A 27,776-nucleotide genomic window follows, 5' to 3' on the forward strand; every position below is an offset into this window, starting at 1 on the left:
AGCAAATTGGGATAAAACCATGAATTATCATAATCTGCTGTCCTTTACTTTCTGCCCGTGTAGACTTTAATTCAGCACCGCCCCCCTCCCCGTCTTAAGAAAGTTCTGATTCCGTTTCTCTTATACACACCGGGTACAGAGCAATCTCCTGGGTTAGAAGAAACAAGATGCACGGCAAACCTGAGACTGCTTTGTAAAGCTAGCCGAATGCAAGTGTAGTATAGGTAAGACCACAGTTCCTGGAGGAGCTAGGAAATGTATAGCCGTTAAGAATGGCAGAGTAAGTATTCCACAAAACATGCCTTTGTTCATTCCACCAAAGTGTTAAATCTGGTATCAAGCTGTTTTATTGAAAACTGTGCTCTTGTTTAAAACCTACATGAAAATATGACCTTACACTAAACCCTATGTACACCTTGGCACTAGGTCTTCATAGTCAGCAATTCCAAACAAGAAAAAAAATATATTGTCATAATGATGGCTTGATATTTACCACAAAACCTACCAGGACAATCAAACAGAAAAAGAATTGCAAAACATAAAACCTATTTGTAATAGTGTCTTCTTTAAATAACGTACTAATCTGTTAGTTTTATGTAGTCCCAGTGAGAGCAATATTCCTCCTCTAGGAAATGTTACTAAACCTGCCCCACCTACAGAATAGGCCCCTAAAAGCTACCTTCCGTTTGCTTCTTTGATTGGCATAAAAGTGGTGATTTCTAGATAAACTAGGCGGTTCGAGAAAAATGTATGGCCTCTCCCCAGCCTTTCAGGTCACTAATAATAATTCTCAATGTGGAGAGGTGATTAAAGTCCCCATTTAGTGAAGGGCTAAACTCAAGATGGAGGGCTGAAGCTCCTATTTGTAATGAAGTGATAAGCCCAGCAGTGTGTGAGCAGCTTCTCCAGACCAATCTCACGGACTCAGCTCTGTCACCCTCATCTCTGTTGGCAACCATGGACTGCATATACACGGCAACCTGGATCTGAACCTAGGGCAGTGGATGGACTTGGGTGCTGGGAACATGGGCTATATTTGTGTCCCTGAGGCCTGACATACAATAGGTGTGTCAGTAAACGTTTAAGAGAGCAAAGAAAGGTCCGGCACACCAAATGTGACCCAAGTAAAGGAAAGAAAACAGAATGGGAATTTGAAGAAAGCAGAGAGATGCCCACTTTGTGCTAACCATCCCTGGGATAAACGACCCACCCCGCTGGGGCAAGCAAAGAGAAAGAGTGGGAACTGAAGTGGTTTATGTCTATGTTAAAAAAAACAAAAACAAAAACAAAAAACAACAACAAAAACTAGGAAGCTGTTTTGCCTGGGGTTCTGCTAAATCTGACCTGAGCAGTAAACTCTAACCCTGAGGTAAAACGAAAAACTTCCTTGTCTCTTCAACAAATAAACCTTAGATTTTTCGCAGAGCGGGTAAATGTATATTGAGGTGCAGGGCGCTTAGTCTCCCGAAGGGGAATGAGGTCGGGGTGGGGACTAAGGGACCCAGTGGCCTGAGATCCACTTCCATTACCTTCACAGGTCCCCAGTTGGCGGCGCCCTGCCAAGCCTCAGCCTGAAGCTCACAGCTTGGACCGGTGTGGTTGTTTAACATCGTCGCCAAGGAGACGGCGCGGGGACTGCTGGGAAGTCGACGTTCGGCGCTCAAGCCAAGCAGAAGCGCCTGGGAGCCTATGAGGTGGGGTGAAGAGAGGAGGGCGGGGCGGGCGGGGCAGAACGAGCCTCCCCGAGGAGGCGGCCGGCAGCTGTGAGACGCATGGCTCAAGCTTCTACACCAAGCTACCACCACCCGCTACTACCACCCGGCACGAAAGTACTTTCCCCTCCAGGAAGAGCCCTCTGCTTCTCCGAGCCAGGCTTCCCAGTGACGTCGTTTCTGGCACTTCCTGTTTCCGCTCGAGGTCTTCCACGCCTCTGCGGATCTGCCGTTTCTCCCCGGCTCCTACCTGCTGCTGGGGAAATAAGCCGGACGCCCGGAGGAAGCAGCAGCAGGTGGGTCCGGAGGGCAGGGGCAGCTTGGGGTAGGAAGATCTGGGGTTGAGGAATTAGACACTACTTTTTGCACACCTTTCCCCTCCCCTCTGCTTGCATTCCTTGAGCTACTCCGTTAAAGGTCAAGTCATTAGTTTACAATGAGTTCGCCGAGACCACAATGCAGACCGAGAAAGAAATGACGATTCAGAATTAAAGTGTTGACATGTTGGCGGAGGTGGATCTGAGGTGGGATAAAAAATCAGGCGCAATAATGTAAGCTGACACCAAAACCAAAATATTCAGGAGGATGCATTTTTATGTGGTATCCTCCCAAAAAATCAAAATGCAAAAATTCCAAGATTGACAGAACTCTCACGAGGCTGGCAATAGCATCGTGCTAAGCTGTATTTGCAGTCTGAGGCGACAGGGAAAACCAGTAATCCCAATCCTACGAGTTGTTAGCCAGGTAGGCCAGAAGTAGGGAGTTGTAAAGAATACTAACTGAGGTTGAAATTGCATACTTAGCATCGTAGAAGCAAAAAGCTGGGATTCTCCTTAGCTCAGACTGTTATCTAGTGTACGGTATACTCAAGACCTGTAACAAGGGTCTACTTATCCATAAGAAAGAAAAGTTGGGTCATTATGTGTCTATGCTGGGACTTAGGACATTGATAAAGGTTGCCATTGTTATAGTTTAGGACTTTTTGCCTTGACCCACACCAAACACATGCTCAGTGTTGTAAAACGGAAACATAACTTCAGTAGCAAAATCTGTAGGTTCCTATAAGGCTAGGAGTAGCCTCCATCATTAACCAAAGACCAAACCCCATGAAACTGAGTTTGTGTCCTGTACTGTACAAGAAAAAAATGTTCGGCTAGGTATGTTGACAGCCAATATAGTTTTGTTTCGAAAGCATGTCTCATTTTCAGTCGATGCAATGACTTGGTGCCCCTATAAGTACTATTAGAATTCTCTAGAGAAACAGAACTGATAGTAGCAATACACAGGATTTATTAGAGTGGCTTAAAGTCCGTGGTCCAACTGGTCCAACGATGGCTGTCTTCTGACAAAAAGTCCAAGAATCTAACAGTTACTCGTTCCATGAGAATGGATGTCTCAGCCGATCTTCAGTATCCAGTAGAATTATGAAGTAGGCTTTAATGCCAGTGAAGGAATGGAGATGCCAGAGAGTTAGAGCGAGCTGACAAAGAGCAAGAGCTTCCATTATCTCTATATGGGCTGCCATGAGAAGGTGTGGCCTAGATTTAAGGTGTGTCTTCCACCTCCAATAATCCAATCAAGAAAAGCCCCTCAGTGGCCTAGCCAGCACCTCGGGTCTTGGTTGATTCTAGATATACTCAAATTGACGACCGAGAAGAGCCATCCAAAGGACCATCGATTGAAATTGGTTTTCTCATTGTTTCAACAGGGGGTTCTGTCAGTCACCATGGGTATCCGGGGACTTATGAGTTTTGTGGAAGATTATAGTAATGAATTCTTCGTTGATTTGAAATTGCGGGACACAAAAATTATCATTGATGGCTATTCTCTTTTCCACCGACTTTGCTTCAATTCGAACTTGGAGCTCAGGTATGGAGGGGACTATGATTCGTTTGCAGATGTTGTACAGAAATTCTTTGAATCACTGTTTGCTTGTCATATTTGCCCGTATGTTGTATTAGATGGAGGATGTGATATTACAGATAAAAAGCTGACAACTTTGAAGGATCGCGCTAGAGAGAAGATCCAAGCGGCCCATTCCCTCTCTGTTGGTGGGGGTGGGAATGTGTGTCCCTTACTCATCCGAGAAGTGTTCATACAGGTTTTGATCAGGCTTAAGGTCTGTTTTGTCCAGAGCTTTTCAGAAGCAGATCGGGACATTATGACACTTGCCAATCACTGGAATTGTCCCGTGCTATCATCAGACAGTGACTTTTGCATTTTTGACCTAAAAAGTGGGTTTTGCCCGCTGAATAGCTTTCAGTGGAGAAATCTGGACACTATTAAGGATACACAAGATTACTATATTCCTGCCAAAAGCTTTTCCCTTGATGCATTCTGCCATTACTTCAACAACATGAACAAGGCTCTACTGCCTCTCTTTGCGGTGCTATGTGGGAACGACCATGTTAATCTGCCCATCATGGAGACATTCATAAGTAAAGTACGTCTACCCTTTAGTTCTAAGGGGAGGAGATATCACCGAGTTCTGGGACTTCTGAACTGGTTGTCTAATTTCGATGACCCCACGGAAGCACTAGATAACGTTCTAAAGTCTCTCCCAAAAAAGAGTCGAGAGACTGTTCGGGAACTTCTCTGCTGTTCTATGGAAGAGTACCAGCAGTCCCAGGTGAAGCTGCAGGACTTTTTCCAGTACGGGACTTACGTCTGTACAGATGCCTTGAATCTGGGTTTACCAGGGTGGGTACTAGCAGCTCTGGCCAAAGCCCAGCTACCACCTTTCATCAGTGATGCTTTGGTGCTCCGAAGGACCTTTCTTCATACACAAGTAGAAAATATGCAGCGACCAAATGCCCACAGAGTATCTCAGCCCATCCGGCAAATCATCTATGGACTCCTTTTGAATGCCCCATCACATCCAGAAGATAAATCTCCGAATACATTGCCTTCCCAGCTTCTGGCTTTCAATGAAGTGGAAAGAATTAAAACAAATATCAAAACATCAACTGTTTATGTGAAACAACTGCTCAAGGATCATTGTGACTTGAGCAAATTGGCTGAGGTAAGTTTGTAAGACTAATAAAATTCTTAGAAATTTCTTTATAGGTTATAAGTTGCCTTCATATGTGCTGTCTCTCTTAATATAAGACGTTGGTTGCCATCATGCCTTCATGTTGTGTGTGAAGGCTAGACCTCCAGTGAACTAGGTAATCTCTTACTTAGCTAGTGTCAGTACTAACTCAAACCTAGCACTTAGTACTAAATATGCTATTTCCAGAGTTCTAAAGTAAGCTGTTTCCTTTGTAGTTATTGTATTATACTGATCCCATCTAGGAGTATGTAATTTTAAAAACAATGGGGGTGGGGCATTGAACTGTAAAAGAAGTGTGCACATAGGCACTTGATGTGGGCATAACAGCATCTTAGATCAGGGTTCAGTTAAGATTAGTACTGATGTGTCCATCCGTCTACAGGTTTTGTTGTTATTAATGAGGCCCTCCTTTTATGCTTTGGGCTTGTAGGATCATGTTGACTTGTTAAACCGGTCCTTAAGAGCATGACTTAGCCTACCTTAGTGTTGCTTAAGTCTGAGTAACAGTAAAATCAGCTGCCATTTCAAGGAAGAAAATGTCCTTGGGGATCCCGGTGTTGCCTTTGCTTCTGATTATATGTAAATATATTAAGAACAACAGATATGAAACTCTTTGTGAGAATTCAATTAAACATACAAATTAAATGTAAATTAATTTATAAAGTCAGTGGTAAGGCCAGTTGGATGTTTGTTTAGCTCCAACTAAATGTTTATTCTTAGACTCAGGTCATTGGTGCCAGCTAACTTGAGGATTAAGGACAGCAGGCATTTTTCCTATAGGGATGATCAAACCTTCCTTGCCTCCACTTTATTCCCCAAGGAAACATGATAATGATTTTCACTTCCTATGAACTGGGAAAGCTGGAGTTGCTCCTGGGATCTAGTTGGGTAAGGCAAGCTTCTTAGAATGCAGATTGGCACCCCACAGTAGAGAACTGTGTGACCCAGAATGCCCAGTGCGCATTTTTAGCCTCTCTACTAGTGACAGCATAGACGCAAGGTAAGGAGATTCCTAAGTGGGTGTCAGAAGCATCCTTGGCATTAGGAAGTAACTACTAAGAGTTACTCATCTTCAGAGAGTGATGAGAATGTTCTGGAATTAATAATGGCTGTGGAAGCTTGAAAATTGATAAAACCATTGAATTGTGTACTTCAAAGGAGAGTTTTTGTTTTTGTTTTGTTTTGTTTTGTTTTTTTTGCCATGGTTTATGTTTCAAAGAAAGCAGAGTTTCAGTTAAAAATAAAAAAGTCTTCTCCCCTGGATCCAGTCTGTAATTTTCCACCAGGAATCTCTTATGCAGTGTACTTATGAGACTCATAACTTTTCTCTCTGCTGTAAGACCATTGCATTGTGGGAATGAACATGCCACAGATGACTTTCTGCTGGATTGTTTTCAGTTGTGCTGTTCTACTTCCATGGTCATGGTGGCACACATCATCTATGTTAATAAGAACATGTTTCTCTTGCACATAATGTGGAATTGCTGGGACAGATGAGGGGGACACCGTGCTTAGCAGTCAAGTCCTGCCAAAACATCTTGACAGTGGACTCACTACCATTCATTCCACCAGTGGCGCAGGACAGTGCTTTTCCCGTGTCTTTGTCAGTACTAGAGTTTACGAGCCTGGGAAATATTCTGGCTGTTCTTGTGTGCAAAGATCATCTTAGTCACTTGGGTAGGCAATTTTCCATTTCTCTAATGACTTGCTCATTATGCTCGTTAGCCGTTTGGATATTCTATGTGAAGTCTTTATTCAGTATTTTGCCTGTCGTTGTGGGCTTCTTGCCTACTGATCATTTGTTTTGATTTGTGGCCAGGACCTCCCATTCTAATTTTCACTGTAGTATATTTTAGTAAACAATTTTAGTGTAGTCTTTTAAATCTTGATTACTTATGGTTACCTTGTTATGATCTGTTTAGGAAATTACTACCTACTCCCAAGATCATGAAAACAATTAAGTTTTTCTTTCACATCTACACTCTGTCCAGAAGGAGTGGGGTGTGAGATAGGGAATCAGGCCACGTTTTCCCCTCTGCAATCCAATCCAATTGATGAGACGTAGCAAGCTGATGGTATTCCTTGATGAGTGATAACGTGTTCCCAGCATTTAGTTGTATTCGGAGGAAATTTTCATACACTTTGCACCACAGTGTATCATTTGGCTTGCCTTTGGCATGTGTTAATCAGTTCTCAGCTCAATGCTTTTAAGCTCTAATTATCCCGTAATTCTAAGTGATGCCAGGTGCAAAAGTATTTCCAGACACAAATGCAGGTTCAAGTACAGGAACTTTGTGATCATTCCTGCTTTTAACAGGATGCAGAAGTAATACTTTCAGCTGTGTGACTTACAAACTGGCTCATTTAATTCCCACCAAAACCAAATGTTATAGTCCTATCTGGGCGGGGGAGAGAAGGCACTGAGGACTGATGAGTTGAAGAAAACATCTTGTGCCACTCCAACACATAAGGTTCATTTTACAGATGATCAGACTAGGAAAACCCTCAGGAACTAACCCAAAGCCACAGTTACTGAGGGCAGAATCTCTGGTGTGAAATCCCAAACTGCTTTGTTCATAGAAGGTGTAACTTGAAGTTTAGGTGTGGTTTTACTTAACATGTGAGGCCTACTTCTAGGACAGGTTGTTGCTATACTAGGAAGAACTTTGCTTGCTTCTAATTAGAAAATTTTCTAACAACATTAAATTACAGAAACTCTTTAGTCAGTGTACTATTCAGAGGCCTCAGACATCAGTGATGTAACTATTTCATCAAGTATGATATTTGGGTTTGAGTTAACATTTCTCTTCATCAGTCAGCCACACCATACTACCGCCTGTTACGTGGTGAGAATGTAGCCCTTGTCTCATCCTCTCCAACCGGGGGGTTTGGGGGATATTTCCCTAACTGCATAGAAACACTAGGAGGACAACTCTTTTCTTAAACGTTTAACAAAGTGTGGCCTGTGAGGTACATCTTGAGATTCATTCAAGTAAAATTCAACAAGCAGCTCAAAGCTCTCATGGCCGTTTCCTTTTCAGCTTACGTTTGAAGTCCCTTCTAATGTAAAGAGTGGGAAGTAAGTGGACTGTGGACTGCAGGCACAGTACAGGGAGTCATAGAAGACACTCTTGCCTGCCTTGAATGTGTTCCTCACTCTTAAGCAGCCACATGCAACAGGGATTTGTAATTTATTATGTGGAGGTGATCAGTTAGTGCATCTGAACATGTAACCTAATCTACACTAGCAGGTAAGGGCAGGCTTTGTGTAGACCTTTATGGAGTATGTGGGCTCTAGTTCAAATGCAAGTTCTCAATCAAAATGAAGGGGTCAAGACCTCAGCGCTGAATTTCTAGCAAGTTTCCTAAGAGACGTATGTACTGAATATGCTGCCTGCCTTTACAGAGGGAGGAGGCAGGAACACAGGAAAGAATGTTTAGACGGTATACAGGGTACCTTTCAAAAATCCAAACATTAACTTCCACAGCTGTTAAATCTCACGTTATTAAACAGTACCCTAATTTGCAGACTGTTTGATGTTTTCAGCTCCCCTTGTCTAGACGGCAGATGCTTCTGTTAGAAGCCCTGAAGGTCAAACAGGTTGTCCTGGAGTCCATCCCTACTTCTCTGAAGTTGCCCATTGCTGTGACTTGTTACTGGTTGCAGTCCACAGAGGCCAAGGCAAAGCTCCATCATCTGCAGGCCCTACTGCTGGGGATGCTGAGGGAGCCCTTACATGTCATCATCAACAGCCCTGGTAGGTCCTAGAAACCCAGGAGTGTTGTCAAGTTGTGTATAAACTGTACGTCCTCAAGAACTCACACAAACAAAAAACAATCGACCCTCATGACAGCAGAACTTAGATGTGAATATGACGGTGCCAAAATACCCTTCGTCGATGTTCCTAAAGTTACGTTCTTAGTAAATGGACTTAGTGCCAGGAGCTTGGCTTCAGATACAGAGCTGGCGTGTGCTAGTGCTGCCTAAGTCTGTCTGCTCTGAGGTACCTGCTGCTGCAGTTTGTGAGCTGGGACAGTGCCGCTGGTTGTACTTTGTAGTTCATTCTGCTAACCCATCACCAACAGCAGCACAGTAAACTTACTCGCACTTTTCCAGACATAAAATCTCGCAGCATTTCCAACCACTCACATTCTTGCTCATTGGTTTCTATTTTTCTTTAAGGCTATTAAGTTTCAATACGTAATGATAGAAAATAATAAAAACACGTTTCCACTAAAAAATAATCTGAGTGAGTTTTGTTTGCATTTAAATATTAGGTAAAATAAATGAAACATTAGAACATGTTAGTTCTTTATTACAACTTTCTCCTTAAAAGACTGTCACTATATAACAGTTCTAACATGATAGCTGTTAGCCACAGCTACATGTGGCTATTGTAAGTTAAAATCAAATAGAAATCTGAGCTTGTTGTAGTAGTCATAATTCAAGCACGTGGCAACCTTGTGTGGGCACATGACACTGTGTATAGAGACAAAACATTCTCACCGTGGCAATAGTTCTAGATAGCCCTAGCCTGGTGAATTCTCTAAGAGTGAAATACCATGGACTCAAACCATCCCTAGTACTCAATCAGCTATCAGAGGGACCGGACCATTGGTATATATAACAATTAACACGTGAGTCAGGCCCATGGCTTTAAGAACAGTTTGAAGCTATGTTGTTTTAAGAAATATAGACATTCCCATAGCATGAGTCCATTAAGATTTTACGTGAGTCCTATAGAAGGGGCATGTCTGTTTGTTTTCTTTTAGGAAATGTGGACCCCGCACCCAGGCAGGCTCAGTGCCTTGCTTCCCGCTATTTGTGAAAGGTGGGCCTCCTTTTTATTACTTTGGAGTTGGTCCCAATGTTATTTTGTGCACTTCTGCTCAAACAAACTTGCAGAAGCTGCATTTCCTCAGGTTGTTGCTTCTGCCCCTTCTCTTACATAGAGAAGCAATGCATTTGTCAAACGATTCATAGTTGTTTTCCTCCTGTAAAACGGGCAAAATGTGCGCTGAACCTACGAGCTGTCTTTAAACAAGTGTGCTGGTGACAGTGATGAGCAGTAAGAACCGTGAGGAGAGAGAGCGGTGTTTAGTGTCATTATTTTCATAGACTCGGATCCTAGACAATGTACTTGTTTAAGGTCAGGTAGCATACTATGGGAGAGATCTTATTTTAAGGAAAAATCAGTAACTTTGGGTTGAATAAAGTCAAAAGGGACCTTCAGTGTATGGAAGACATTTATGAAACCAGAAAAGAAAAGCGACCAGTTTTCACACTGATTGTCTTTGTGGCTTTGATGATGGAATGTGGGGAAGGGCAAACTGATGCAGTGTCTGGAAACGCTGTCTTTGGGTTGTTTTACGTAGATAGTGAAGATCCACGGAGAGGTGGTGCCAAGATGCTGTATGAAGAATTACAACAGGTGAAGGCAGCCATGCGGCCGGGTCCCAGATTGGATTTAGACACAGCCCACGTCTTCTGTCAGTGGCAGTCCTGTCTCCAGATGGGCTTGTATCTCAATCAGCTGCTGTCCACTCCTCTGCCAGAGCCAAACCTAACTTGGTAAGCACCGTGGGAAGCATTAGTTCAGATGGGAACATACCGAGATTTCAAACCTAGTTTAAGGATTAAAACAAGGCGCTTTAGAAATAATCAGTGTTACTATGCTCCATCTCAGAAACTTAGAGCTAAAACTCAGGAGGCAAGGGAGGCACTTCCAGTTTCGAATTTTTAAAAAATTGTTAGTATATTTTTCTCCTACTTTACCCCTAGGTCCATCTTGTTACTGGTGTGTGTGTGTGTGTGTGTGTGTGTGTGTGTGTGTGTGTGTGTGTGTGTTTCTTACCATTTGGTATTAGCTCATCGTTATCAAAGGCCTACTCCATGCAAAGGTGCAATAAACCAAAACAAAGTCTCTATTCACTTTCCCGGGGATTCTGTCTTGTCAGGCAGTATAGGAAGAAGGGAGCTAAGCCTGAATGCCAGAGTTTAACTCAGGTAGACACGGCCCCCTGGAAAAGTGATAATGAGAATGGGTTAGTCATCTTGGTAATTGTCTATCCAGGAAGTACTAGGGGGAAAGAAAGATAGAAGGCAATGGCTAGAAAACAGGATTTAAGATCGTATACAAGCTCCATCGATAGTCCATGTGTGCTCTTCAAGCATGGGCTCCAGAGCTTGGCATATCTAATGAGTGAAGACGAGAGGCACTGTAAACGTATGCTTGCTTCTGTGGCACTAGGGACTGAACCAGGGCTTTGTGCATGTCAGGTAAACACTCGCCCCCTGAGCTATAAACCAGCCTTACTTTTGTTAATGTTTCTCTGGACCTCATATCTGAGATAACACAAAAACCCTCCACCAAGAGTGATAAACTGGCCTTTGCCCTTTGGTCTGTTTTCTCCCTTTCCTTTGATAATTTTGATAAGATCTGTTAATTCCTAACAGACCCCTCTCTGGGTATGGCGTGCCGCAGTTCCTTCACGACAAAGCGGGACTTTCAGGTCACGTGGGTTTGTCCTAATGTGTTCTATAAGATCACTGTTGCATCTCAGCATAATCAAGACTTCTCTTTTCTTTTTTTTTACATCAGAGCTGGGGACCGAACCCAGGGCCTTGCGCGTGCTAGGCAAGCGCTCTACCGCTGAGCTAAATCCCCAACCCCATCAAGACTTCTCAAATGCTGATTTTATATTCGTTAAATAAATCCTATACATACTGATAGCCAAAGTTTACCGGGTTGATCAGTTATGGCCATGAGTCATACTGAATTTAGGGGTTCTAGTTAATCTCATTTTACATTTGTGCAGTGGGATGCCATTAGAATTTTTTATATTGTATTAAGTGCTGCCTTTTTGGTTTGTCAAGTCCATTTTATTAAATTCCTTTTCTTGGAAACCTGTTCAGCCCCAGGCTAGCATCATCACAAGGCTTTTTGTCACCAGCCAAGGTAATCCCTTTAGCTGCTCGGTTCCAGTAAGTGATATGATGATTCTCTAGGAGCAGCAAGCTCAGTGTTTGCATATGCTACAGTGTTCATCTGGGTTGTCCGACTGCACCAATCTGATGCTTTTAAATCATGTTGTTCTCCCACTCAACAGGTTGTACAATGGAAACCTGGTCCACAGACTCTGCCAGCAACTGCTAGCATCTTGTTCTGCAGAAAGCCTCCTGAGCATATGTCCTGAGGCAAGGCAACTTTATGAACATCTGTTCAGTGCCACAAGATCATATGCCCCAGCTGAATTGTTTTTACCAAAAGCTACATCAAAATCAAAAAAAAGGAGGCAGAAGAAGAAGATTGCCAGCCTGGGAACCACTTCAGACACCAAGCACTGGTATGACAGAAGCAACCGGTTTAGTCTGTTAGTGCTTGAAAGCTCGGAGGAACATGTAGAGAACGCAGAGCTTGAATAAACAGTGTGCAGTACACAAATGTCTCTTACCTCCCTCGAAGCTAATTTTCTTTAGGACTAACCTATTTTGAGATAATCTGAATTCTAAGATATTTTATACTGTACTTTTAATACAACCTGGTTTAAGAAATGTCTGTGTCTACCTGTATGTCTGTTGGGGACAGAGAGCCATGGTACTTGGGTAGCAGTCAGAGAACTTGTGAGAGCTGGTTCTGACCCTGCCTGTGGGCCTCAGGGATCATGTTCAGTACCCGCACCTCCTGAGCTATCTCACTGGTGCTGAATCATCTGCGTTTCTTCAGTGTGCTTTTACTCCTCAGGGTTCTCTTCAGCAAATGGTAATATTTTCTAACCTTTATGTTACACTAACAACCAACTATATTCATAATAATTTGCCATAAAGTCCAGTAATAACCATTTTGTTAAAAAAGGTTTTAGGGGTTTTTTGTTTGTTTTTGAGTTTTAAAAGTCTGTGTCATAAAAAAAGTCAGGAGTTTCTGAGAGAAAGTTAGAAATGTGGTAACTTAGCCTACACATGGTTGTTAAATACATGTCTTAGAGCGTGCTGTGACTGTTAAATACATGTCTTAGAGCGTGTTGTGACTGTTAAATACATGTCTTAGAGCGTGTTGTGACTGTTAAATACATGTCTTAGAGTGTGTTGGACTGTTAAATACATGTCTTAGAGCGTGTTGTGACTGTTAAATACATGTCTTAGAGCGTGTTGTGACTGTTAAATACATGTCTTAGAGTGTGTTGTGACTGTTAAATACATGTCATAGAGCGTGTTGTGACTGTTAACAGCCCCCAAACATATACAGCATTCTGAGCTGATCATCTAGAGCAGAAGAGAAATGGAAATCTGAGATCAATACTAGACTACAAGTCTTCCACATGCTGGGTTTTGAGAAGGACTCCAACACTTCACTTTGATTTTGCTGTGCTAAGCAAGCATTCTACTGAGGTGAACCCTTAGCTACTAGCCAGCATTCTATAGATCAATTAGGTTAGAAAATAGCAGATAAAACACTTCCTATTTAGTGGTTGTGAAAATGTGTATCTTCCTATAGCCAAAACTATAGGGTGTGATGACACATCCCTATAATCCAGAAATCAGTGGGCTGAGACAGGAAGATTGGAAGTTTGAGGTCACCTCGGGCAACATTTTAAGCTTTGTCTTAAGAATCCACAATGTTCGAGAGGTGCTATTTTAAAATTACTAATAAACAAAAAGTTCATAAAGGAGCTGCCTAGTTATGAAGCTCGCTCAGGTAAGCAAGAATGAGCAAGTGGGATGAGCACAGTGGGTCACGTCCCAAAGTGTAACCGGACTTGCACAGCTGTCGTTCCTCACCACTCGTCTTAATGATGGCTGAGCAGCCCATCTGTAGTTCTTAATAGTTGGCAATTTTCTTGTTGATCTGGTGCTGCTGTGTATTCAAATGCTAAATTCTCTACCCCAAGATCTGCTTGTCCCAAGTCTACTGATTTCTTATGTATACCAGTTTTTGTTGTGCACACTTTGTTCCCCAATTTAAAACTATTAGTTAAATAAAAATGGCCCCAGCCAGTTACTGGAGGGAAGGGAGGTAGGTGGCTTTTCAGTTACCTGGCTGAGGGTACCCCACAGGTTATCTATCTAGCAGGCTTCAGCAGACAGTAAAGACACTCGACTCCCAAGAGCCATACTTGCTTAAGCTGCTTGGGGAAAGGCACACACTGAGATAATGAGAACATTTTATCCACACTCTGCCAAATACGAAGACCAGACTTGACTGCTGCGTAGTGAGACAGAAGTCACCAGAGGCAAATCAGAGGAAGAGTCACTACATGTGACTTTTGGCCTGGCCTTTCTTTTCCTCCTTCTAATTTCCTTTGTCTCACTAGCCTTTTAAGATTTAAAAAAAAAAAAAACACAGGTCTAGGAGGCAACAAGAAACCTCAGTAAGCAGAGTGCGGTGAGTTCCACATTTCCAAAGTCTACTATCCTGTGTTTTCAATCAAGATGTACTCTTTCTGATTCCATTCTAGCAAATAAAATCTCACCTGAGGCTTTGGACACGTCAATCTTCAATTAGTAGTTCAAGTAACAAAAGGAGTTCTGGACAGCTAAGATGATTAAATCTTGGGGTAAAACTGGAGAGAGAAAACCATTTACTGTAATAGAATCATGCTCTGTATTTAGTGGTGGTAAAATTATACTGGATATGTATTTTTTGCAAGTTATTTTCAATAACCAAGACCTTGAACATTCACTCATATGTAAATATAATCTCTAACCTTTTCTGGGCCAGTTGGTCATGGAAAAAAAGGACTCACATGAACCTTAGTATTTCAACTTGAATTCCTAATTTAATTATACTTTTAGAAGACAAAGACCTTTACTACCTACATGGCCTTACATTTTTGTTCATAAAAACAAAGAGTCAATGATTCCATCTCAGTTGTGCTGCCTGTGAAATAGAATTGCTACTCCAAATGACTGAATGAAGTCAAAATAATGTGCCTGTAGGTGTTTAGTACCCATATTCCAACATGGTAAGCCTTGCCTGGCACTAAACTGTGATTAAATACCCATTACTGTGACACCTGTACATGCAAAACAAGAGCAAAGCAAGGAACAAAAGGTGAGTGTCAAGCAGTAGAAAAGGGCACCATGAGGTAAGCAGGGCTGTGAGAGCTAAGGGCAGATTCTGCAAAGGCAGTCAAGATAATCAGAGATGGGGTTGGGGATTTAGCTCCGTGGTAGAGCACTTGCCTAGGAAGCACAAGGCCCTGGGTTCAGTCCCCAGCTCCGAAAAAAAAGAACAAAAAAAAAAAAAAAAAAAAAAGATAATCAGAGATGGTTGAGAAGGCCAATGTGAGAATTGTTACAGGAATTTAAAGTTGTCATGTTGAAGTCATGATAAAAACAATGGTCAAATGAATGTAATTTGATTATCCACAATGTCAGCAGATGAATTTGCTATTAAAAAAAATGTAGATACTAGGTTGAGGAAACAGCTCGTCTGAAAGCCTAAGAATCTATTCAATTCCCAGATCCCCATGTTTTTATTAAAAAGCTAGCATTCTTTTAATACCCTCTTGCCTGGTCTCAAAAAGGTAAACATTAAAAAGGAAGAGCCGAAATCTAGGAATAGGAACATCCCCAAACCTAGGTTTCTAGGGACAGAGTACTGTAGGTCTGCTAGCATCCAGACTCCCACAAGTGTCAGCAGACAAATGCAAGCTGGGGAGATGGCTCAGTGAAGAAAGTGCATGGTGCACATGTGTGAAGACCGAAGTTCCCCAGAACCCATATGAAAGTGGAGCACGGCTGTATAGGTGTAACTCTAGTGCTCAGAAAGTGAAGGCAAGTAGGTCCTGGGGGACTCGGGGTTAGCCAGTGAACTCTAGACTCAAAGAACCTGTCCCCCAAAAAAAGGGAGCAATGACAGCAGAAGGTCTCCCATGTCAACCCCTGGCCTCAACAAAACGCATGGACAGTTGCATACACAGTTAAGGTGCACATACATACACAAAGCCAGCCATACTATGTTTGCTTACAATTTCACACATGGGAAGGTGCAGAGAAGCAGACCCCTGAGTTCACTAGTTGGCCATTGTAGCCTTCTTCGTGAGCTCTGAGTCAATGAGGGACCGTTAGACCAAGTGAGGAATGACGGCTGAGGATAGTCTCTGGTCTCCACAGAACACATGCCTGTGTGAGAAGCAGCTTCTCACATCTTCCCTTACACTATCTCTACACAATCAGCCATGTAATCATAACCTGTCCCGTATGGCTTCCTGAATAATGGCTTATAGGCCTCGCTCACTGGCCTCATCCATACTCTGACTAGGACATGTAGACTTAACAAACAGGAGCTAACTGGGCAAGGCACAGCATTTTTTATGGCCAAGAGATGGCACCAAAATGCCACTGCTCACTTTCCAACAGGAAAACATTGGAATGTATTTTTTTTAAAGTGTTTCTAAAACAAGCATTTTGTCAGAGTTCTGATGCTAAAAATAAACCACCCAATAAAAGTTGTTTTGCCTAACTTCTGGCTAGGATTATCAACAAAGGTGACTTGGATTTGAATTTCTAACATTTTCTAGAATATGAAACCTTATATCCCCCCGCCTCAATATAATAGCAATGTTTTCCCTTGACAAAAGAACCATCACAAATGTACGCCTTCCCCTTTCCAGCCAACTATAGCCATCTGTTTCTGCTGGTTTCTTAAAATACAGGAGAAATCTGTAAAACTAAAGTTAATGAACACTGTCCCAAGACTGGACATAGTGCTGCAGCGGGGGGGGGGGGGGGGGGGGGGGGGGCAAAGGGCATGGCCTTAACAGGAAACAGACCTCTATTTTCCAGCCACAACTCACTGTCAAAGCACATCGGTGCTTTCTAATGTTAGTCCCATATGCCCATCACACCACCAACTATATAGGGCTCTCTGATTCATAGTCACGCATTCATTCATTCACTCATTCTGTCCCGCTCACCTACTGAGAATCTAACTACAAATACCAAAAAAAGGTACTTTCGATGGTTCAGATCAGTGTTCTAGTTGATGGCCTTACAAGACTCCATTTGAAAGCTCTGGACCAAAGGAAACTACAAGGTTCCTAGTGCTACCTTTTTAATGTATCTACCTGTCTGTTTTCTGATTGTTAACTGTGTCAAACACCTTCCATTCCTTTCTGTCAAGTTGAGCTCTGTTACATTTATTTATTACCTGTATATGAGTATGCACATGAGCACAGGGGCATGCGAGGGGGTCAGAAAACATCTTTGGAAGTTGGCCCTCTTTCCAGCATGTGGGTTGTTCTTCAGGAGTAGAGAGGCAAGACAAGCTCCTTTACCCACAGAGCCTTCTCACCAGCCCACTCCCAACTTTATTAGTTGTTTCTGTAAACCCCAAAGATACCATGAGCTTCTCATTTCAAATGAGCCTGAGTCTCACTAAGACCTTCTCAGCTTGTGTTACTGTCTCAGTAGCTCAAAATCCTTACCTCCCAGCATGCCACAGTTAAACTCTTCTGCCGTCCCCATCTCCAGCCCAACTACTAGCTGCTTCGTACACCCACAGCCTTGCCAACAGAAATGCTGTGGGCTTCGATGTTCCTTCTACTTCCCACCAAGCCCTCTGTGAACACTCTGCTGTTCAGGGGCAAAGGCTCACTGCCTTTTGGCTGGAGCTTCACCACTGAAGGACTTAGTTAAATGCTACTAATCCTAGGAAGGGTCTTTGACAACTTCCTCCCACAAAGTCATTTCTCTCCTTCATTCACTCTAGTATTTTAGATGGTGTATCTCAAACTGGACTCCAGTGTGAGAACTAAAAGCTTCCTAGAGCAGGATGCGTATTTATAGACCTAACACTATAACAATGTTTACAGAAAACTGTCTGCTAGATCAGCCCTTATCTATTATCAGCAATAACCAGCTCTGACAACTACAAACCGAAGTCAGGCCATCAAACCTGAGTCTAACGAAGTCAGCAGTCACGTCAGCCAACTCACCCCATCAGGATGTGTGGCTGTTCTGCCACAGACCAAATGGGATTAACAGTCTGTATCTTACTGTAATGCGCACACACCACTTGCTATTTATTCAGATCACAGAGGTTAGTCTAAAAGCCACTGCAAAGATTTTCAAATGCCAAAGCGAACTGTGTGCTATATTTATTTTAATATATATACTTTCTAAATAAAAATACAAAGATCACTGTAACACTGATAAAATAGCTTTTTAACAGTTTTATCATCTGCTTTTCCTGTCCAAGAAGTGCGGAAGGGCAAGAATGTCATTGTATTCCCGGTACACTCAGGGACTAAATAAAATTTAGGTGAAAATATAATCAATTCATCTCACTTCTTGGATGAATTATTGGGAGCCAAATAAGCTGCACAGAAATCCCCAGGACAGAGGCGGAAAAGCAGTGTAATGTTAATTAATTCACAAATGGGACAGTTACTACTGTTACCAATTCATTTCAGTGAGAAACCATTTTAAGTCTCAACAGAACTCAATTTACTTACACACTACACAGAGAGATCCAAATTTAAAGCAATTTCTGAAGAACTGCCATTGTAGCGGAATGGTGAGTGAGTGAAAGATGTGGTAAACAGCAAGTCCTGTCCTCAAGCAGAAAGTTGATGCAGCTGGAAAACTATATTCTAAGGGAGGCTGCTCCCTGGGCTGTAGGACTTCACTGTTCCTTCCCCTCAGGATGGCGCGGTGCCCAGCACACCTCTGCTCAGCTTTTAGCATTTGAGAGTTATCTACCTGACTGGTGAATTTATCTCAGTCATCTCTTTTCTTCTTTGATGTTTAGCTCCTATGCAATCAAATAACTTAAAGAAGTAGTCCTCATGGAAGGAAAAATCAGAGGGAGCAGCCAGCGGGAAGTCCTGGGCCGAGGAGACTGAGTGGAGCCTAACCCTTGGATGGCCTGTCCTAATCTGCACTAGTAGGATTTGGAGAACTGAACTCTGGGTCTGTATTACATATTTTTTCAAGACTATAAAACTTTACAATTCGGCATCTACAGTTATAAGTGTAATAGTAACAATACTACCTGGGAAGTCATTAGTGAACTTATGAAAAACTCACTTTATTTTTATAGTTCAATACCAAGTGAAAAGATAGGCACATTCATTTCATGAGTCATATTCTCAACCTCTACTGTAAAACAAACAAGACTGAATATGCACTTAATATGTAGTTTTCAAGTTTGGAACAGAATGTAAAAAACCATTATAAAATTTTGCTATGAGACATCAAACCTCTATGAGTTGGTTGACAGTGACCTCACGTCCCACCTAATGAGACAGAACAATGTACACTGACAGTTGAGCCTGAGAGATTAAGACAAAGTCAGACATCTGGCTCCTTACGTTCATGCTTCAGTAGTACAGACTCAGACAACAGAGTTCTCCTATCAACGACAGCGCAGCAGCGTTAACACTCACCAGTAATATTGAACAAGCTCAGAACAGTTAATTCTGACAGTTTATGAAATACAAGATTCAACACTTACCTTTATTTTGTCAAGCTCTTATAAAAACTGATGGTTTACACAAAGCAAATCCATCTATTTCCCAAGCATACCAAAAGAAGAAGACGGATCCCAACAAACGGCAGAAGGGACAGACTCAGGGTTGTGCTACAATCTAGGCCAAAGCGGCTGCCTAGAGGATTCGGAGGAGCAAGGCCTGCACAGGATCTTCTGATGGACACCCTGGTTCATGTCCTATCTCTCTGAGTTTGGGACTTTTGATTTTCTAAGTATGGTAGTCTATACTCTCTAAGAAATAGACTTAAAAATACAAATATGAAACAGTAATAAAGGTCAATTATTTAGCTGAAGTGTTTGATTTATAAAGAAGAAATGACAAGATGACACTGACAAAGTAGAACTGTATTAACCTAAACAAGGACGTGTTAACATAGTCTGTTTGAAATTCCATCCAGCCTTTGTTGTTTTTGACTCTTTGACTGTGTTAAGTACAATTACTCTAACTGTAATGCAACAACAGCCTGAACTAATCCTGCTAGGTCAAAGACTCACACCTCTGTGGAAAACCACTACAAAAAACCAAAACAACCATGTACACTTACTAAGAAGAGCAAACATTTACTTCAATTGCAGTATATGCTTTTCAGTCACAAAAAAAAAGAACAGTGATTAGACAGTGGTCACATCCTGTGCAAAAATAAAAAATAAAAAACTTGAAATATAAAAATGGTAGCACAAGGTATCATTTGCGTACATTGCAGGAAAAAGGAAACATGGTAGCTGAAATATGGCACTCCTGGCAATTTCTAAACCAAATAGAATGCCTTTGAAATGACTGAGTGCATTTATTGAGTGTATTAGTAAGAAAGCCCCACAACCATAAATAGTACAATATTTAAAAATAAAAAAAATATTTATATCCATCTAAGACAGATAGTGTATTTGTACATTAGAACTCTAAGTGCAGAAGGTGTTCACGTTTTGCCTTTTGTACTTTTTTAATTCAGTACTTGACCATATGTTGAAGTTCCAATCGATTGCAAAAGCCAATTCAAATCAAGGAACGTGTTATTCAAAGTTGCATAATTTCATTTGGGACTACCAACAAGGTTCAAATCAAGTCTTTAACATTAATGGTCATTTTTAGTCAATGGAAAGTTTAAAAGTCCTTAAATCTTCATTATCCTCTTGAACTTGCCCTTCTAAATGATTCCCAGACTGCAATTCCTAGTTTGCAAATGAAAAAAAAAATGCAATATGCATCATACTTCAAGAAAAGACGATGGTGTTGAAGTAGCGTTCTTCTGAGTCTTTTCCCTGCTCCTTTCAACCTTCTTTATAATTTCAGACACAATGCACACTGATGAAGTGAGACCCAAAAGAAACAACAGATCTGCAAGAGGAAATAAACTGAGTTTTACAAGTCTTTGAAATGTACAGCAACAGCTTACACTTTAGAATACACTGTTTCACAAGTATTTCAGAAGGTAGAGATCATTCGCCTAAGTTAAAAACGTTGAAATAAGGGAAAAGCAAGGTGGCCTTGTTGAGCAAGTTGTCCCATCCAAGCCCAATCCCAGAACCACAGTGGAAGATTAAAAGCAACTCTGACAGTTGTCCAGACCTCTGTACATGAGCTGTGAACAAATGCCTGTACACACATACAAACACACACTAATAACAGTTTAAAAATGCATACAAAAGATAAATCTCAAATAAGCGTAAAGTCACAGAGAGAGAAGTCACAAGAGAGAGGTCAGAACTAGAATGGAATCCTAAGATTCGCATAACTAACTTCTAATAGGAATGCCAAGAGATTCCTATTTGACAGATCTAAGGGCTTTTGCACACCACTGGTGAAGTCCCGATAGTATTTTCCAAGCCTAAGACTGTCTTGTAATAGTATTCACACTCTCTACTCTTACTCATTGCCAAAAAAACAAAAACAAAAACAAAAAACAAAAAAACCCTGAAGCTTCTTAATTTTAATTTTGCTTTTTAAAAAGTGGAAGCAATGTGAATGTAGAATTAAAATATTAAAATTAGGGGTTGGGGATTTAGCTCAGTGGTAGAGCGCTTGCCTAGCAAGCGCAAGGCCCTGGGTTCGGTCCCCAGCTCCGAAAAAAAAGAAAAGAAAAAAAAATAATAAATAAAATAAAATATTAAAATTAAACTAGTTCAAATTTTAAGGTTAACTTCAACTTATACCAAAACCACTAAACTTGTATCAAAAATACAGAATATAGAACTCACTTCATAAATACACAAACTAACCTAAAAAAGAAAAAAAAATCTAAGAATTAAGGACCCATTTTCCAAATATACTCTTCCACACACTTTAGAAAATTAATTTTGAATGTATTTTGGTGGGGTGGGTGTTTGTAGTGCTGGACCAAACCGAGGGCCTGGCTCACCAATGGAACATTACCAACAAGCGCCACACCTGGCCTTGTGACACAGTTAATGCAAGCCAAGTAAAAGAATAATTTCCTCAGAAACATTATACAAGCTAATGTCTCCTGAGTCAAATGGAGATTTCATGAAATAACAATGTGTTAATAAGAATAGTGGAATACTAAGTTTACTTTAAAATGATAAGTTTTAAAAAACAATTTAACAATTTGATTTTCAGTGAGCTGAAGTAAAGTTCTCCCATTTAATGATAGAAATCTTCATATTTTAAATGTAATATTGTACTCTACAATTAACCTACAACAGGTTTTGTGAGTTGCTTGCTGTATTTCAGAATCACTGAACATGACTTTATTACAAATCATAACACACACAGGGTGGGGAGGGTCAAGCAAATGAAACAAGGTTTCACAGAATGTCCTGAGAGGAAAACATAAAGGACCCTTTGTTACACGTCCCCTCAGTCATTTTTCTTTTTCCTATTTAAAAGGAGCTGTTTACTATGACAAGCAAACTTTAAGGATGCAGTAACAATGGCACACAGCATTTTCTTTACCCAGAATACTGAGGCTCTCGGTCTGAAAAACCTTCTGCAGAGGCGGGAAGTAGATAACAAGCAACTGCCCCATGATGGATCCAAGAACCGCATAGCAGAACATCTTATTACTGCAGAGTCCAATCTCAAACACAGACTTAGTCTGTTGGCAAAACAGAGTTCCAGTTATTCCACCTGCTCTTAGAAATGGCACCACGATTACACTTGGTTCAATTTTGAATAATCAGTATCACTGAATTCTATCTTGTCAAACCACAAAATATCTTAACTTTATTAGTTTTGTAAAATGCACATACACCAAGGATAAATTCTAATCCAACTTTTATTTATCAAAGATGGGGGGAGATTATGAGAGCCAAAAGTAATGGACGGACACCTGCAACCCAAGTGCATTTGCTGAATGGTGGGGCTGCTGCACACATCAGGGGTATTGCACGTATGCACTTAAGCAACTGACCACATGCACAAGACCTGTACAGGAACCAGCCAGCTAAACGTCAGGTGGACAGAATGGGTCATGAGGTCCCAACCTAGATGGGAAGCTACTGGCAACAGATGGCTGCTGGGAGGGAAGACAGCACCTTTTCTTCCTTCACAGGTATGGGCCCTGAGAAACTAGCCATGATCAAGTAAGACTGTCCTACGGCCATGGATTATGGGCAACACTATGTGGACTCTGTAAATAAAAAAGAGCAAATGAAGTGTGGAAAGGGGGACATAAGGGAGAATTTGGAGAGGAAGGAATGAGAGGTAGATTTGACCAAAACACATTACATGTATAGATGAGATTCTCAAACAATAGAAAACAAATAGAACAGGTTATATTTATACATTACTTTGCTTATATATACATAACAATAACTAGTTTAGAGAGGCCATCAATTTGAAAGGGAAGAGAGGGATATAAAGGACTGGACGAAGGGCACATGGGAGGGTCTAGAAGGAGGAACAGAAAGGAGGAAATGATGTAATCATATTTTAAATAAAAGTAAAAGAAAATAATTGCAGGTTGGGTAGTTTGGATCCCCAACACCAACAGCAAAAGCCAAGAGTGACGGGGTTGGCTGGCTAGAATCTCAGCCAGCCCTGCTAGGTAGAAACAGAAGATTCAGGGGCCCATTGACTAGTCAATCTAGCTAATCCATGAGTTCCAGGTTCAGTGAAAGACGCAAAAATTAAGCTGAAATTTAGTACAGGAAGACAGACATCAACCTCTGGGCCTCCAGGAGTGCATGCACAGGCACACATACTCTTTCACACATGTGCCATTCACACACTACACTACACTACACTACACTACACTACACTACACTACACTACACTTCTCTCTCTCTCTCTCTCTCTCTCTCTCTCTCTCTCTCTCTCTCTCTCTCTAGTGATACATGCTTATAATCTCAGTTCTTAGGGTGCTGTATGGGAAGAGCTCAAGTTCAAAGCTGGCTTAAGGTATACAGAGAGGCCATGTCAAAAAACAAAAGCAAAAGAAAAAAGGGCACTTTCTTAAGAAGAATCAATTATAACACTGAACCCATAAAAAAGAAAACCTAGGGGTTGGGGATTTAGCTCAGTGGTAGAGCGCTTGCCTAGGAAGCGCAAGGCCCTGGGTTCGGTCCCCAGCTCCGAAAAAAAAGAACCAAAAAAAAAAAAAAGAAAACCTAACCTATTTTAGTGCCTGTGGTGGTTTGACTAAGAATGGCCCCATGGGCTCCTCTAGTTGGATGCTTAGTTGGCACTTTCAGAGTAGCACTAATGAGAAGGAGCAGGAGGTGTGGCCTTGTTGGAAGGCTCCTGTCACAGAAGTGGGTCCTTTCTCTTTCACTCCCTTCCGCCCCTCTCCACCCATCCCTCACTCTCTGACTGCAAATTAGGAGCTAGCCTGTGCTAGGATTAGGATATATACAGCCTCAGCTAGTTCTCCAGCATTATGCCTGCCTTCCACCACGTTCTCTGTCATGATGATAACGGACTAAGACTGAAACTAAATAGGCCCCAGCTGCTGTTCTCTAAGAGTTCCCTTGGTCAGGGTGTCACACGAATAGAACATTAACTAAGACAGTACCCCCAAAGTATTAATAAATTTCATTCATATTTTATGAAATCTTTTCTATCTAGTCACTAAGGTATATAACCCAAAACTCCACAAATATATGTAATTATGTTTATAAAAAGAAAAGTAAACTGCCTTTCATAAAAGAAACGCAAGTAGTAGCTTCTGAAGTAGTCTAGTGATAAATTACTGTACTTGGAAAGCTCTCATGTGATAAATGCCAATTAGGACTCATAAAGGCCTCCAAAGGGTAAAAGACTTCTAGGTCTTCTCCAAAGAAAAGTTGGAGTGCATAAAGTACTCTGAAACTGCGCCACACAGCCATGCAAGGGAAGCTAGCTTTCAAGGGCACTATGCTCTCAGAAAGTACCCAGGTTCTGATGCTAGCACATTATTTTCTAACAAGAATAATGCAAATATAGCTTAATATAAAAAATGGGAAGAAAAGTAAGACGCCTAAACTTTGACAGCACGACGGATGTGACAAGGAACACATTGTCCTTTTCACAAGGCTTTCTAAAATGAGACTAATATCTTGTTTACAGCCCCATGAAATTTGTCCTATGTGAATCTAAATATATCCTATAGCTAATAACTGAACACTGAAAACCACCTGAGATCAAATGTCCCATCTTTATTGTTGACCATGGCATAGCTTTATAGAAAAATATGGCACTGTAATCTGTGGCTACAAAATCAAAGCTAAAATATCCAAAATTTCCATCTGCTTCCTATAAAAGGTTAATCTTCTCAAAGCCGGTGAATTAAGTAAAACCATTTGTGCATACCTGAGATCTGGAACTCAGTGCATTGAACATATCAAAAAACACGAAGCAAGTGAAAGTCATTGTTGTGTCTCGGGGTGTTATCACATTGTCTCGAAGCTGCCAAGAAGAAGGACAAAATGACTTTTCTGTTTGTTTCTTGGTGGCTAAATAAAATAGATAAATACTGCATGCTTTGAAAATGGAATAGCTTCACTCTAAATGTGAAACCTATCTGAATTTTCTACAGACCACCTAGTGAACAAATACAGTCTACATGAAAGTTAAAAAAAAAAATCTCTTGAGAACACTGCTACACATTCCCCTCAAATTCCCATGCCCATTGATACTTTACTAAACACTTAATGACCTTAGGTTATATTCTCCAAGCCTGTGCCTTTCACTCAGAGGGTTCTTCACTTGTCAATCATCTGGACAACACACGAAATTACTTAGAAAGCAACTACATAGATGCATGGTAACAGAGCCGTTTATCCAGTGAATGTACCTCTCGCCAGAAGACAAACAAAGTCCCACAGACAATGATTATTGATGAAACAAGTATTTTAAGGATCAAGTTTTTTGTCAAAATGCTGTCCTTCCAGTTCCGAGGGGGTTTTCGAATGACATCTTTATCCACTGGCTCTACTCCAAGGCTTCAAAACAAAGAGAACAAACAACGTACTTAGAAATGCTCTTTACTCTCGCTTTACAACCCAACTAGCGTCTGTTACTAGGAAGTGAAATGCTTCCTTTTGGAAACCAGCTGTTGAAGCATAACGAAATCACTGCCTGTGACCGCTTGAGAAGCTGGCACCACTGCTGGACGAGCTGGATGGGCCTCTAGTACCAGCAGCAGGAAGAAGAAAGGGGACAGACAGAGGAGAGGAGGAAGGCAAGAAGAAGTGAGGGCAAGGGAGACCACTGCTCTGCCCCTTTCCCACGCTTGCAGTTATGCTTTTGGCAAGGTAAGACGAGCACTTGCCAGCCAACTTTTAAAACTCCAATTTCATTTACACATACATTGATTTTTAAGATATATAACGTACCAAGAAAAAATAAATCTCACACAAGGATGTCTTGATTAAGAGATTTACTCTCATGGACATTAGAAATATCATTCAACTACCACAGCACTAAAAAGATAAGAGACTGGGGAAGTCTCTGAACACATATTTCACCAAGGCTCTAAACAGGACTCACATATGAAACTGAACTGGGAGCTGGTGACGATGTGGTACTATGAACGCATCTCTTACATACTAAGAGACTAGACCTTTCTCTAGACCTCAGTCAGCGACTTACAGCTGGAATCCTACTATGTACTCAGCACATGTAACCTGTGTTTAAGAGAACAATAACAAAACCCATCAATCTTGCCTTGGTTTCCCCATGTACAACTTTTATAGGATAAGCTAATGCACAGCTGTAACCTAAAGTTGCATACTTTTCTATGCCCTGACCCAGTTTATTACAGTGTATGTGTTTTCATGTATGTATTCACGGTTCATCATAATCATTTGTTGGAAGCAGCAAATAGACTGAAAGTGGCCTTGTGCAATGGATATCTGTCAGTGCTCAAAGTCGTGTGTGTGTGTGTGTGTGTGTGTGTATGTACTGTCTGAGTCAGCTGAGCTCTAGTAAAGACTGTTCTAAAGCTTCTCTATTCCTCCCATGTGTGATGCTTTCTGTGCTGTTCAATAAAAGAGCCCTTTATTGGGAACAGACACAAGAAACAGACACACACAGACACAAAACAGCCATGCATCCCAGAAAGCACAAGAGAGGGAAAGTGAAGCAGACAGTGGGCAATGCAGGTTCACTCTTGGTGAAGTAACAGTAACTGGGCAGGGTAAGGGAGGCACCTTCGACTTCTCCCTCAGTGCAACGCAAATTCATTAGTGGTGACTGAGTTTGTTATTAATGTGCTCAAACTGCCTGCAGGAAGTTTCTCCATTGCATCCAGTTCTTAGAACACTTAGAACATTATTCTTATTGAAAAGCTGGCACTCACACAGTGTAAAGGATGAGAGCTACAATGAACAAATGGACAACCAAAAAGAATAAATGATATATACCCAAGACAATGTCTAAGAAGCATGCTGCTGGAAAGTCATGAGGAAGGTTTGCTGTGTCTTATTCACACTTGCCTTGTCCTTTCAATTTGTGAATACACACTTACCTCTGAGCTGGGGGTCCATCCATTATAATATTGATCCACAAAATCTGCATTGCATTGAGAGGGTTAGGAAAGTTCATTAACGTAGCCAATGAGATTAAAGTTAATGCTGCTATACTCCTGTTGAAAGAGAGTCATTTGAAAATTAGCACAATCAATTTTATACATTAACTAGCACTTAAGTCTCATGTTCCTGGGGCTGGGAGTCAGCTCAGTTGGTAAAATACTTGCTGAGGAAGCATGCAGACCTAAGTTTAGATCCTTGGAAACCAAGTGAAAAGTTAGGGCAGCAGTGCACGTCTGTAACCCCAGTGCTGGGGCAGTAGAAACAAGAAGGTCCCTGAAGCTTACTGGGTAGCCAGTCAGGCTAATCAGTGAGGCCCAGGTTCAGTGAAGGCATGTTATCAAACCTTAAGGTAGAGATGACGAGAAAAACATCCCATGTCAACACCTGAGCTCTGCATGCAAGCATATACATGTGTGCACACCCACAAACACATTCACTACATACACATACAAAAGAAAAAATGTTTTACATATTTTAAAGTAATCTGATTAATTCAACTGACCTATACTTCAGTCATAGGAGTATTTTGTTAAGAAGCTAGCAGTTTGT

The 27,776-nt window shown here is 41.4% G+C and overlaps 3 protein-coding genes across 27 annotated transcripts in view; 1 reads left to right on the forward strand and 2 right to left on the reverse strand.

The window, feature by feature from the left end:
* Nek11 (NIMA-related kinase 11) overlaps positions 1-1,685 on the reverse strand; it is a 259,233-nt gene extending 257,548 nt beyond the window's left edge. The window contains exon 1 of one of the 3 annotated variants that reach the window (NM_001413824.1): positions 1,530-1,605. Coding sequence is in view for 1 of the 3 variants with exons in the window: in XM_039081562.2 (XP_038937490.1) it covers positions 1,530-1,610 (81 nt within the window). In the remaining 2 variants the exon portion in view is untranslated. Of the gene's footprint in view, positions 1-1,529 lie in introns of all 3 variants that reach the window. The other 2 variants (XM_017595687.3, XM_039081562.2) reach the window with 2 other exon arrangements.
* Positions 1,686-1,791: 106 nt separating this feature from the next.
* On the forward strand, positions 1,792-20,218 carry Aste1 (asteroid homolog 1). Of its 10 annotated transcripts, none has more exon segments than NM_001040156.2 (5): positions 1,792-2,037; positions 3,421-4,734; positions 8,312-8,522; positions 10,141-10,336; positions 11,875-12,319. In NM_001040156.2, coding segments are annotated over 4 exon segments (2,019 nt in total). In that variant the 5' UTR covers positions 1,792-2,037; positions 3,421-3,438; the 3' UTR covers positions 12,191-12,319.
* Positions 9,994-27,776, reverse strand: part of Atp2c1 (ATPase secretory pathway Ca2+ transporting 1) — a 121,156-nt gene continuing 103,373 nt past the window's right edge. For 7 of the 14 annotated variants that reach the window (XM_039080729.2, XM_063264808.1, XM_063264805.1 and 4 more), the window contains 6 exons: positions 27,164-27,280; positions 25,490-25,637; positions 25,006-25,101; positions 22,171-22,312; positions 20,471-20,595; positions 9,994-10,332 (listed from right to left, as the gene is read on the reverse strand). In XM_039080729.2, coding sequence (XP_038936657.1) covers positions 10,291-10,332; positions 20,471-20,595; positions 22,171-22,312; positions 25,006-25,101; positions 25,490-25,637; positions 27,164-27,280 — 670 coding nt within the window. In that variant the 3' untranslated portion in view covers positions 9,994-10,290. Of the gene's footprint in view, positions 10,390-14,235; positions 14,326-18,776; positions 20,596-22,170; positions 22,313-25,005; positions 25,102-25,489; positions 25,638-27,163; positions 27,281-27,776 lie in introns of those variants that run through there. The other 7 variants (XR_010053920.1, XR_010053923.1, XR_010053924.1 and 4 more) reach the window with 3 other exon arrangements.

The sequence above is a fragment of the Rattus norvegicus genome, chromosome 8 (genome assembly GCF_036323735.1).
Source record: "Rattus norvegicus strain BN/NHsdMcwi chromosome 8, GRCr8, whole genome shotgun sequence".
NCBI classification, from domain to species: Eukaryota; Metazoa; Chordata; class Mammalia; order Rodentia; family Muridae; genus Rattus; species Rattus norvegicus.